This window comes from Mixophyes fleayi, chromosome 4, assembly GCF_038048845.1.
Source record: "Mixophyes fleayi isolate aMixFle1 chromosome 4, aMixFle1.hap1, whole genome shotgun sequence".
NCBI classification, from domain to species: domain Eukaryota; kingdom Metazoa; phylum Chordata; class Amphibia; order Anura; family Limnodynastidae; genus Mixophyes; species Mixophyes fleayi.
The window spans coordinates 619,371-633,532 of NC_134405.1; the positions used below are offsets into that span (position 1 = coordinate 619,371).

The 14,162-nt window shown below is 41.1% G+C and overlaps 1 protein-coding gene across 2 annotated transcripts in view; it reads right to left on the reverse strand.

Annotated features, from left to right (window-relative positions):
* The window catches only part of ACAP1 (ArfGAP with coiled-coil, ankyrin repeat and PH domains 1), a 167,851-nt gene that overhangs the window by 47,608 nt on the left and 106,081 nt on the right, over nucleotides 1-14,162 (reverse strand). For both annotated transcript variants that reach the window (XM_075206092.1, XM_075206093.1), the window contains 3 exons: nucleotides 11,486-11,595; nucleotides 11,054-11,102; nucleotides 4,897-4,997 (listed from right to left, as the gene is read on the reverse strand). In XM_075206092.1, the coding sequence (XP_075062193.1) occupies nucleotides 4,897-4,997; nucleotides 11,054-11,102; nucleotides 11,486-11,595 (260 nt within the window). The remainder of the gene's footprint in view (nucleotides 1-4,896; nucleotides 4,998-11,053; nucleotides 11,103-11,485; nucleotides 11,596-14,162) is intronic.

A 14,162-nucleotide genomic window follows, 5' to 3' on the forward strand; every position in this document is an offset into this window, starting at 1 on the left:
CACATGAATCACATATCTAATACATGCTCTGACTCTGCCTGGATCATACATGACCTGTAACACACAAATCACATATCTAATACATGCTCTCTGCCTGGATCATACATGACCTGTAACACATTAATCACATATCTAATACATGCTCTGACTCTGCCTGGAGCATACATGACCTGTAACACATTAATCACATATCTAATACATGCTATGACTCTGCCTGGATCATACATGACCTGTAAAACATTAATCACATATCTAATACATGCTCTGACTCTGCCTGGATTATACATGACCTGTAACACACAAATCACATATCTAATACATGCTCTGACTCTGCCTGGATCATACATGTCCTGTAACACACAAATCACATATCTAATACATGCTCTGACTCTGCCTGGATCATACATGACCTGTAACACACAAATCACATATCTAATACATGCTCTGACTCTGCCTGGAGCATACATTATCTGTAACACATGAATCACATATTTAATACATGCTCTGACTCTGCCTGGATCATACATGACCTGTAACACATTAATCACATATCTAATACATGCTCTGACTCTGCCTGGATCATACATGACCTGTAACACATTAATCACATATCTAATACATGCTCTGACTCTTCCTGGATCATACATGACCTGTAACACATTAATCACATATCTAATACATGCTCTGACTCTGCATGGATCATACATGACCTGTAACACATTAATCACATATCTAATACATGCTCTGACTCTGCATGGATCATACATGACTTGTAACACATGAATCACATATCTAATACATGCTCTGACTCTGCCTGGATCATACATGACCTGTAACACATGAATCACATATCTAATACATGCTCTGACTCTGCATGGATCATACATGACCTGTAACACATTAATCACATATCTAATACATCCTCTGACTCTGCCTGGATCATACATGACCTGTAACACACAAATCACATATCTAATACATGCTCTGACTCTGCCTGGATCATACATGACCTGTAAAACATTAATCACATATCTAATACATGCTCTGACTCTGCCTGGATCATACATGATCTGTAACACATGAATCACATATTTAATACATGCTCTGACTCTGCCTGGATCATACATGACCTGTAACACATTAATCACATATCTAATACATGCTCTGACTCTGCCTGGATCATACATGACCTGTAACACACAAATCACATATCTAATACATGCTCTGACTCTGCCTGGATCATACATGACCTGTAACACATTAATCACATATCTAATACATGCTCTGACTCTGCCTGGAGCATACATGACCTGTAACACATTAATCACATATCTAATACATGCTATGACTCTGCCTGGATCATACATGACCTGTAACACACAAATCACATATCTAATACATGCTCTGACTCTGCCTGGAGCATACATGATCTGTAACACATGAATCACATATTTAATACATGCTCTGACTCTGCCTGGATCATACATGACCTGTAACACATTAATCACATATCTAATACATGCTCTGACTCTGCCTGGATCATACATGACCTGTAACACATTAATTACATATCTAATACATGCTCTGACTCTGCCTTGATCATACATGACCTGTAACACACAAATCACATATCTAATACATGCTCTGACTCTGCCTGGAGCATACATGATCTGTAACACATGAATCACATATTTAAAACATGCTCTGACTCTGCCTGGATCATACATGACCTGTAACACATTAATCACATATCTAATACATGCTCTGACTCTGCCTGGATCATACATGACCTGTAACACATTAATCACATATCTAATACATGCTCTGACTCTGCCTTGATTATACATGACCTGTAACACACAAATCACATATCTAATACATGCTCTGATCTGCCTGGATCATACATGACCTGTAACACATTAATCACATATCTAATACATGCTCTGACTCTGCCTGGATCATACATGACCTGTAACACACAAATCACATATCTAATACATGCTCTGACTCTGCCTGGATCATACATGACCTGTAACACATTAATCACATATCTAATACATGCTCTGACTCTGCCTGGATCATACATGACCTGTAACACATGAATCACATATCTAATACATGCTCTGACTCTGCCTGGATCATACATGACCCGTAACACATGAATCACATATCTAATACATGCTCTGACTCTGCCTGGATCATACATGACCTGTAACACATTAATCACATATCTAATACATGCTCTGACTCTGCCTGGATCATACATGACCTGTAACACATTAATCACATATCTAATACATGCTCTGACTCTGCCTTGATCATACATGACCTGTAACACACAAATCACATATCTAATACATGCTCTGACTCTGCCTGGAGCATACATGATCTGTAACACATGAATCACATATTTAAAACATGCTCTGACTCTGCCTGGATCATACATGACCTGTAACACATTAATCACATATCTAATCCATGCTCTGACTCTGCCTGGATCATACATGACCTGTAACACATTAATCACATATCTAATACATGCCTTGACTCTGCCTTGATCATACATGACCTGTAACACACAAATCACATATCTAATACATGGTCTGACTCTGCCTGGATCATACATGACCTGTAACACATGAATCACATATCTAATACATGCTCTGACTATGCCTGGATCATACATGACCTGTAACACACAAATCACATATCTAATACATGCTCTGACTCTGCCTGGATCATACATGACCTGTAACACATTAATCACATATCTAATACATGCTCTGACTCTGCCTGGATCATACATGACCTGTAACACATGAATCACATATCTAATACATGCTCTGACTCTGCCTGGATCATACATGACCTGTAACACATGAATCACATATCTAATACATGCTCTGACTCTGCATGGATCATACATGACCTGTAACACATGAATCACATATCTAATACATGCTCTGACTCTGCCTGGATCATACATAACCTGTAACACATGAATCACATATCTAATACATGCTCTGACTCTGCCTGGATCATACATGACCTGTAACACATTAATCACATATCTAATACATGCTCTGATTCTGCCTGGATCATACATGACCTGTAACACACAAATCACATATCTAATACATGCTCTGACTCTGCCTGGAGCACACATGACCTGTAACACATGAATCACATATCTAATACATGCTCTGACTCTGCCTGGATCATACATGACCTGTAACACACAAATCACATATCTAATACATGCTCTGACTCTGCCTGGATCATACATGACCTGTAACACATTAATCACATATCTAATACATGCTCTGACTCTGCCTGGAGCATACATGACCTGTAACACATGAATCACATATCTAATACATGCTCTGACTCTGCCTGGATCATACATGACCTGTAACACATTAATCACATATCTAATACATGCCTTGACTCTGCCTTGATCATACATGACCTGTAACACACAAATCACATATCTAATACATGGTCTGACTCTGCCTGGATCATACATGACCTGTAACACATGAATCACATATCTAATACATGCTCTGACTATGCCTGGATCATACATGACCTGTAACACACAAATCACATATCTAATACATGCTCTGACTCTGCCTGGATCATACATGACCTGTAACACATTAATCACATATCTAATACATGCTCTGACTCTGCCTGGATCATACATGACCTGTAACACATTAATCACATATCTAATACATGCTCTGACTCTGCCTGGATCATACATGACCTGTAACACATTAATCACATATCTAATACATGCTCTGACTCTGCCTGGAGCATACATGACCTGTAACACAGTAATCACATATCTAATACATGCTCTGACTCTGCCTGGATCATACATGACCTGTAACACATGAATCACATATCTAATACATGCTCTGACTCTGCCTGGATCATACATGACCTGTAACACACAAATCACATATCTAATACGTGCTCTGACTCTGCCTGGATCATACATGACCTGTAACACATTAATCACATATCTAATACATGCTATGACTCTGCCTGGATCATACATGACCTGTAAAACATTAATCACATATCTAATACATGCTCTGACTCTGCCTGGATCATACATGACCTGTAACACACAAATCACATATCTAATACATGCTCTGACTCTGCCTGGATCATACATGACCTGTAACACATGAATCACATATCTAATACATGCTCTGACTCTGCCTGGATCATACATTACCTGTAACACATTAATCACATATCTAATACATGCTCTGACTCTGCCTGGATCATACATGACCTGTAACACACAAATCACATATCTAATACATGCTCTGACTTTGCCTGGAGCATACATGACCTGTAACACACAAATCACATATCTAATACATGCTCTGACTCTGCCTGGATCATACATGACCTGTAACACACAAATCACATATCTAATACATGCTCTGACTCTGCCTGGATCATACATGACCTGTAACACACAAATCACATATCTAATACATGCTCTGACTCTGCCTGGATCATACATGAGCTGTAACACACAAATAACATATCTAATACATGCTCTGGCACTGCCTGGATCATACATAACCTGTAACATACAAATCACATATCTAATACATGCTCTGACTCTGCTTGGATCATACATGACCTGTAACACACAAATCACATATCTAATACATGCTCTGACTCTGCCTGGATCATACATGACCTGTAACACACAAATCACATGTGTAACACACGCCTGGAGCATAGATGACCTGTAACACACAAATCACATGTGTAACAGACGCCTGGAGCATAGATGACCTTTGACACCAGAGATTCTAAGGCAACAACAATATAACAAAGATCAGCACTAGGAAGCCATTTACTTACTTTGTTGGTGACACAACTTCGAAGCAAAAGCGCCTGTCAGCATCGGGACACAACTTCACAGCACAGAGCCGGAGGTCGACAATCACAACAGTGAAAACGTTCTGGAGGGGGAAACGTTGAATGTTGGTCACACAATGTGGTAACAGGCAACAAACAAGACACACAGCATGGTGGCTTAGTGGTTAGCACTTCTGCCTCACAGCACTGGGGTCATGAGTTCAATTCCTGACTATGGCCTTATCTGTGTGGAGTTTGTATGTTCTCCTCGTGTTTGCGTGGATTTCCTCCGGATGCTGCGGTTTCCTCCCACACTCCAAAAACCATACTGGTAGGTTAATTGGCTGCTATTAAATTGTCCTTAGTCTCTCTCGGTCTGTGTGTGTGTGTGTGTGTGTATGTTAGGGGATTTAGATTGTAAGCTGCAATGGGGCAGGGACTGATGTGAATGAGTTCTCTGTACAGCGCTGCGGAATTAGTGGTGCTATATAAATAAATAGATGATGATGATGACACAGTAATCTATGAAGGGGTGATAAGCTCTAAATCCTGTGAAAATGTCAGGGGTCTTCTGCGATACTTCCCCTCACAAAGCACTAGAAAAGTCTATTTACCCAGTACCACCACAGTCCTCTGGTTGATAATCTCAGGATGGCGTTAACCAATGTGCCCACAGGAAAAAAATGCTTTGTTATTAAAATAAGCATATTTTCTGTTTTATTACTACTTTACGGGCTTCCAGTTCGCATGCCTAAGCCAGCAAGCTATCTCAAGCATGCACAGAGGGATGGTTTGGCAATTGGTAAGACTTCTCTTACTATGGATCTAAGGCGCACCCTGCACCAATGACGCCAGGATATAAAAGGGCTTTAACTGCATCTACACGCTGTTTACACAGAGGTTAGACCAGACAGCACCGCCAAGCAGAGGTTCCCAGTGTCCATGTCTACAGTCCTCCAGCACTCTTCCTCACCTCACCGGAACTAAGTGTCAGGATAACACTGGAAAGGTGGATGTACTCCTGCAATTAGTTGATGCTAGTGGGCAAAGAGTCGTGGAGTCTAGCACACCCTCAGAGTTCCCCAGGAACCTCAGCAGAGGTTTGGTCTTAGCTGCATGGTACGTGCAGGTCGCGACCCTCAGAGCCTGTCTCTAGCGAGATAGCTGGGGTAACGAGCATTTAGAACAAGCAGAGTCAGTTCCAGGAGATCCAAAGGAAGCAGAAGAATGGTCTTTGTAGCCGAGGTCAATGCCAAGAATCCAACGGGACAAGAATTGAGCAGAAGAATAGTCAGGATAGTCAGAGTCGAACCAGAATTACTAAACAGAAGAATGGTCAGGAACCAGCTATCCGGCAATGAGGTATCAAAAGAGAGTACAAGAGTGCAAGAACAACAGGAACAGAACCAGGCAGGAAGTGATCAAATATACTGTAACTGGATCAGTGCCAGAGTCAGCCTCAAATAGGGTACTGAATGGGTAATTTCCCAGCGGTCAGTGACGTCTCAGGCTTTTGAAAATTGTGCCCTGTTGCCCAGCAAAGCTTTCTATACACAGGCCAGCGGGGAACGGGCCACGCACCACAGACGGCGTCTGATAGTAGCCCCCCCCTCATGATTGTATGCCCCAAAGTACACAAAATGTAACTTTTTGAGTAATTTTTTCTAGAATTCAGCCAGAAGACGGGGAGCATAAAGCTCCTTAGCATCAACCCAAAATCTTTCTTCTGGGCCGTAGCCCTTCCAATCAATTAGAAATTGAAGTCTTTCTTTGGAAATCCGGGAATCCAATAACTTTTTGACGGGGATGGACAGCTCTTTAAAGAATTTATTCAGTACCAGTGACAAGGAGATATGGAATATGTTGTGGGTTCTGAAGGATGGAGACAATTCAAGTTTGAAGGTCACATGATTGATAAGTTGTGAGATGTGGTAAGGACCAATATAACGAAAAGTCAGTGTTATCATCAGCTATTTATATAGCGCTATGGTAGGGACCCAGATTCTTCAATTCTTGGTGGATAACCAAACTCTGATTCCTATCTGTAGTACTGGTCGCTGCTTTTTGTCAGCAGCTCTGTTGTAGTATTTTTGCTAAATTTTCCTTAATTTGGGACCAAATGCGAGGAATATCAGTGGGAATAGTACGATTCTTAAGGGAAGAAAATACAGGTAACCCGGAGAGGGTGCAGAAGGCAATGATGAAGGGAGTGGAGCCAGAAGATTCATGAAGATGGTTGTTGTGGAAAAATTGTGAAAGTAAGTCACGCCAATCATCCTGATTCTCAGTAGGGAAAATTCTCAAGAAGAGCTCAAAGTCTTGACTCTCTCTGTCTGCGCATTCATTTGGGGATGATAGCCAAAGGAAAGTTTGATTTAATTCCTCATAAAAAGCCCCCCCCCCCCAAACTGAGAAATTAATTGAAGACCTCAGTCAGAAATGATCTCCTGGGGGTAGCCATGAATGATCTCTTATACAGAGTGTAGCCAGGGTTAGAGCGAAGGGTAATCTTTTCAGTGGAACAAAATGAGCCATTTTGGAAAAGCAGTGAACCAAAACCCAAACGGTGTTAAACCCCTTACTATCAGAAATATCAGTTATGAAGTCCATGGAGATGCTAGACCAAGGCTTGTCAGGGACAGGTAATGGCTGGAAAAGACCCAAGGGAGATTGCCCTGGAATTTTAGATTGAGCACAGGTAGTACAAGCCTGGACATATTGTTGGACATCCCGATGTAGAGTGGGCCACCAATAATACCTGGAGATCAACGAGAGGATCTTCTTGACGCCATATGTTCCACAAATTTTGAGCCATTAGCCCAAAGAACCTTAGGGTGGAATTTTCAGTTTAAAAATGAACGACCTGCTGGAAAAGTTTTAGAAGAGGTACTGGTGAGAGCTACAGTACTGACGGATCCAGAATAGGTTTTGGGTCAAGAGACGTCTGGAGTTTCGAGACATCAAAACAATGAGAAAGAGCATTAGCTCTTTGATTCTTGCAACCCTCTCTATAGGTTAGGATCAGGTTGATATGTGTAAAGAACAGAGAAAACCTTTCCTGTTGTGGGTTGAAATACTGGACTGTCTGGAGGTAGACTAAATTCTCGTGGTCTGTGTATACGGTGATAGGGTGCACAGCGCCTTCTAAGTGGTAAAGCCATTCCTCAAGTGCTGATTTCATTGCCAATAATTACTTATCACAAACTCCATAATAATATTTTTCGGGCAGGTGAGAACTTTTTATAAAAAAAACCCACAGGAATGAAACATCCCAGCGGAATCTTTTTGGGAAAGGACGGCACCAATTCCTACAGTGGAGGCATCTAAGGTAGAATGGCTGAGAGAGGTCTGGTGAAAAAGTACTGGAGCAGAAGAAAGAGCCTATTTTTAGAGTTTGAAAAGCAGAAACTGTCTCTGGTGGCCAGATTTTGTGAGAGGCTCCCTTACGGGTAAGAGCAGTACTGGGAGCTATTATTAAAGGGAAACTCTGATAAATTGACGGTAATAATTAGTGAATCTCACGAGTCGTTGAATAGCCTTGAGACCCAAAGTTTGAGGCCAAATGAGGACTGACTGGGCAAAGACGTGCGGAGTATAACATGCCCCAGATAAATACAAAATGTACAGAAATACTTAAAAATCTCAAGCGCTCATACTTCTGGGATCTATTCTATCATAAATATACATCATAAAAATAAAAAAGGAAAACAGTCTAATATCATAGGTTTGCCAGTCTTAAAAATATACCAAATACCAACAGTAAAAAGAAAGAGGCGCCTTTAGACGGAAATTGATTAAATACCTAAAAAAAGCACAGATCTAGTGGAGCAAACATAGATAAAACTACTTATTTAATTAATAAACACAGAAAAACACATGGAAAAAAATTATGCACAATAATATTATAGAAATTCGACAGATGATTGTATCATCAACACAGCGTCTGATACTATTCAAATTACAAGCGTTGATGTTAAATGTATTTACTACAGTCATCACAAACATCATTATGACAAATAGATAAAAGCAATCAATACTGTACATATTCAGAGAACGTTTTAGTACAGTCCTAAAGTGAGTGAGCCAGTTCACTTTAATTGGTAGGAATCGTCACTGATCTTAGAAAGCTTCCTGTTTAGATTCTAATCAAATCAGACATTTAAACATATGAGGCTTGTTCAAAAAACACTGAACTCAAGGAGTCCTCAGTATTGATAGTACAGGAGTATCAGTCTCACCCGATCTTAGTGGAGTTGTTTAGGGAATTTCTGCCATTTTTGGAATCCACACGGATGTAAGGGCACCCCCAACCAAGTTCGCTTCTTAGTTCTCCTCTTTGTATGCTGTAAAGCTCTCGGTAGTATGATAGAAAGTCCCTCCTTGTGTAATGAAGGTGTTTAGGAAGCAAAGATCAGATGAAGCAAATGCCTACTTATCAACTCGGTCAAGGTTAAGATGACCTGACGCGTTTCATCATAACATGATGACTTTACCTATGATATCCATCGTTCACTTAACCACCTGTTCTATAGTGGGATCAGTCTCTGTGTTCTAATTGTTATCACACAACCTGGGAAATGGTGGTAAGTTTTTCTTAAAATCGTGATTATAACACAATAAAAAAAAGAACTTCTATCCAGAATCATGACGAGATTAAAAAAAATGTGTTCATATATCATAAACAGAGTAAGGAATATTACCTTATAATTGTGAACGGCTATAGAAGAGGAGGGGGGGTCTGTTTGCTATTAGCTAGGTTTTGAGTTAACCCAATAAATGAATAGCTAGACGAGATCTCTCGTTGTTTTCACAAAAATGAATCCATACATGTATTTTTAATATTGGTTTTCTAACATGCCCAGGGGCCTCCACAAGGAGATTTGGGGGTAAATGTATCAAGCTGAGAGTTTGTAAAGTGGAGATGTTGCCTATAGCAACCAATCAGATTCTAGCTGTCATTTTGTAGAATGTACTAAATAAATGATAGCTACGTGGGACATGCAGGTTGCGACCCTCAGAGTCAGTCGCTAGCGAGGTAGCTGGAGTCACAAACCGGGCGTAGTGAACAAGCCGGGTCAGTACCAGGAGATCCAAATGAAGCAGAAACAAGAAACAGAAGAAAGTTCATGGTCAAAACCAGGGGGTAAACGTATCAATGACCGGATGATTCTTCAACTCCGGCGAGATCGGCGTCTTCAGTGCTTAAATTTAATGCGGCGCTGCCTTGTAAAGGGAAGTTTCCCTTTACAAGGCAGCGCCGCTTTAAATTTAAGCGCTGAAGACGCCGATCTCGCCGGAGTTGAAGAATCCGGTCATTGATACATTTACCCCCAGGACTTCAACGGGACAAGGATCGAGCAGAAGAATAGGCAGTGTAGACGAAGTCGAACCAGGCAGGAAATGATCCAATACTCTGACAAGGAATCAGTGCAAGAGTCAGCCTTAAATAGGCTATTGAATGGGTTAACTTCTGACGGTCAGTAATGTCACACTGACCGCCAATAGGCTTTTAAAAGTTTGATGCTTCTATACACAGGGTGGCGAGTAACCGGAAGTCATGGCCCATTGCCTAGCAACCACCGGCACTACAGTTGTCCGTCCCCGTTCTCTCCTCTTACAATAGGGACAGACACCTGTAGTGCCGGCGGTTGCTAGGCAATGGCGTCTGGCACCAAGTTCATTTCAGCATCTGAAAGCTTCATAAAGCAGCTGGCACCAATTGTTTATGCACCAGACTCATCAAAGCAAGATCAGCACAATAGATGGACTATAAAGGCGTTACTCCCTCTGAGGTAACTATAAGGACTCATCTGTGGTCCGGTAGGAGGACATCGTACATTATAATGCAAGGAAATGATAATCGTTTTCTTAATGACTCTTAATACTTTGAGAACTGTCTAAAGTGCCCCAAATTGATGGCACCTCAAGAACTTTAACTCTTGTGAAAAATGATCACATAAATGACACAGGATAATGGGTGAAGTCACCATCAAAACACGTAAAGAAGATTTACCGCCAGGATTTATATACATAACATGGGAACGAGATAATGTAAAGGCATCCCTGCCATGACCATGCACCTGTGTCAGGACAGTTTGTCTTTCTCTTAATACATTGACATTCACTCGAGTAAATATTGAGTATATGTTGCTCTACTCACCAATTTCTTCTGATAAACCAGTTGATTATTCTGAATAGAAAACCAGCGACTAAAGAGAAGGACAAAGATATTAGATATTTCTATTTATGTCTCTAAACCCCCTTTTGTTTTGTCCAGTCCCTCTCTCTGTCTTGTCCTTCTACACCCTACAAGTTGTGCTCCTCTTGCCACCAGTCACCCCATTTCCAGACCTCGCCCTGATCCAAAATCTGTCATTTAGCTTTTTACAAACATTGTGAGCACAAATCTTACAAATGTCATTTTCCTTATTCTTAAGCCATGGTGAGGTTTCTTTTCCCTTACTCCAAATCTTGTAAATTGTCTTTCCATGTTATGGTGCCGCCTTCCACGCCCTTGCCCCCCTGAATTAGTGTATTTTATGGTGACCTCCAACCCTCAACCCAGCAAATTGCAACATCAGTTCTTCCTCACCGACTCCAGGTCTTGAAAGTGTTACTGGCGCGCTTGAAGAGATAACCTTCAATCACGACCTCTGATGTTTCACCTTCACCCTGATAGACGGCATCCTCATCTGACACATCCTGGAGAGGGAGAGAGAAATAAAGAAGTGTGAAGTATGAGGTACCTGTATGTCACATTCATATGCAGAATGAACATAAACAGAGGGCGATAGGGGAAGCATGGCTTGGACCCGCATGATAGCGCGACTCCTACTCTCCGGCCTATATCTGGGGTTCCTGGTAATGGGGGTGGGTAAGCGGCACAGTTACCTACTCTTTGCACTAGCAGACCCCCACCCTGGCTCCTAGTTACTCTGAGTGGCGCAGGTCTCCTTTTCATCCCCTCCTCTGAATACCGGGTGCCTGATAGTGAGCCCACAAACTTAAGCCACTCTACATTGCTCCCTGGAGGGACCGAAGCCTACTAGTGACTCTATACCATATAAGTTTGTCCCCTATAGCTGTTGGAATTGGCGCCTGCTTCCCCACTGTGTGAGTTGCCTGGCACAAAATGTTCAGGCACTTTGCTACAGCTATTTTTCCCAGGGATCTCTTCTCCCTCCAGTACTTTATTAACCTCTTTGGCCAATGGTGTCTGTATGGTTGAGGTGGGACACAGTGAATACTTATTGAGCCCCGGCAGCAACTGGCTCTTGCTTGTATGGATATCTCCTGTTGCTGTATATACCAATGTGCATTGCTTGCATATACCTTATATTTAAAAAGAAAAGCAATCTCCCAGAGCGCTCCAAGATAATTGCAGCTGCTTTATCCACCAGAAGAACTCCACCTAGTTCAACAATACAAAGTAACCAAAAATGGTGCTACAACCTGTCATATAATTTCAATAAGAATAATGTCCATTGTCCAATATTTTACAAATATTATTCAGTATCCAATGATGGAATATTATTTTCTTCAAATTTTCAGACTCAAGACGTCAGTCTATCTATATATATATATATATATATATATATATTAAAGAAGAAGTTTGTTTGCTTGCAGGCGAATATCTTCCAAACCCCTGCATCGATTCAGATGAAACTAACGTGAGGTGGTCTAGTTGGATCCCATGCAGATATTAAGGGGTTTACGGACCCATTTCGACCTTCCATTGGTGTAGTCTGGCCAAAAATTTGACCCACGGAGCCTGTTCTAAACCTTCCCCTGGATGGATTTGGACAAAAATGTCAAAAGACTTTTAAGATTAGACATATTTGGGGTTGTAGGTCTCAGTTGGACCTCCCGTTGGTGTACGCTGGCCAGAACATTGACCTGGGGAACCTGTTCTGGGCCCCTCCACTAGATGGATTTGGTTTGTTTCCATTCGGACACCCTTGTACTTATTGGGATGAAACCAATGCAAAGTTGTCCAGTTGGTATCTGGGCAGGTTTTAAGGGGGTTGGTACAGTGGGTAGAACTTTGACCCGGGAAGCCTATTCTGAGCTTCCACTGGATGGATTTGAGCAAAAACTTCACAGACTGGTGACATTGGATCTCAGAAGACATATTAGGGGGTTAAGGTCCCAGTCCGACCTCCTACTGGCGTACCCTGGCCAGAACTATGACCCGGGAGCCTGTTCTTCGCCTTCCACTGAATGGATGTGGAAATCATATATATATATATATATATATATATATATATATATATATATATATAAATAAAAACAATAAGAAGTTTGTTTGTTTCTTTGGTGGTTTGTTGCTGAATATCTTTGACACCCCTGCATCTATTGTGATGAAACCAATGCAAGGTGGTCCAGTTGGATCCTGGTCAGGTTTTAAGGGGTTAGAGTCCATGTCGGACCTCCAGTTGGTGTACACTGTGCAGAACTTTGACTCGGGGAGTCTGTTCTGAACCTCCCACTGGACTGATAGGATGAAACTTTCACAGACTGGTAACATTGGATGCCAGAAGACATACAAGGGTGTTGAGGTTCCGGTTGGACCTCCCATTAGTGTACACTGGCCACAAATTTGAACAGGGGAGCTTCTTCTGGACCTTCCACTGGATGGATTTGGATGATACTAAATATAAAAACAAAAACGACACTGGGCAGCCACCTAATGGGGGTGTTGGAAGAGCTGCTAATTATTTTTAAAATGTTGACAGTTACATCCAACTCATTGTTAATAACCTGAAGCCTTAAACACGGACAACGCCGGGTACTTCAGCTAGTTACCACATAAAAAACAATGAAAAATAGCACAAATAGTGAAGTAGGTCACAGACTCACAATATTACACAATCATGCAATTATTTGTTTTCTCACCATGTGATGGCTTTAATCTCACACCCTCAGTGTATACAACATGCAGTGGTATAATACCCTCCTTTCCCTCCTAATGGTATTATTCTTATAATATAGGTTGTTGGAAGTTAGCCTTTCATATCTGTTATGGGTAAGAGATCATTTATTATATTCCTTATATCAATTATATCATATGATATATGTTATTAGTGCTATTGGTTTCGTGAAAAATGTCCAATATGTTACCATGACAACTGCCAATATATCAATGGAAATAATTAGAAATATTGTAGTGTCCACATAGAGAGATTAAAAGTGGATCATATAATATTTAAACCCTATATCCCTCAGGTATGAAATGTGAGAGCACAGTATTGTTTTTTCATTTATAATGG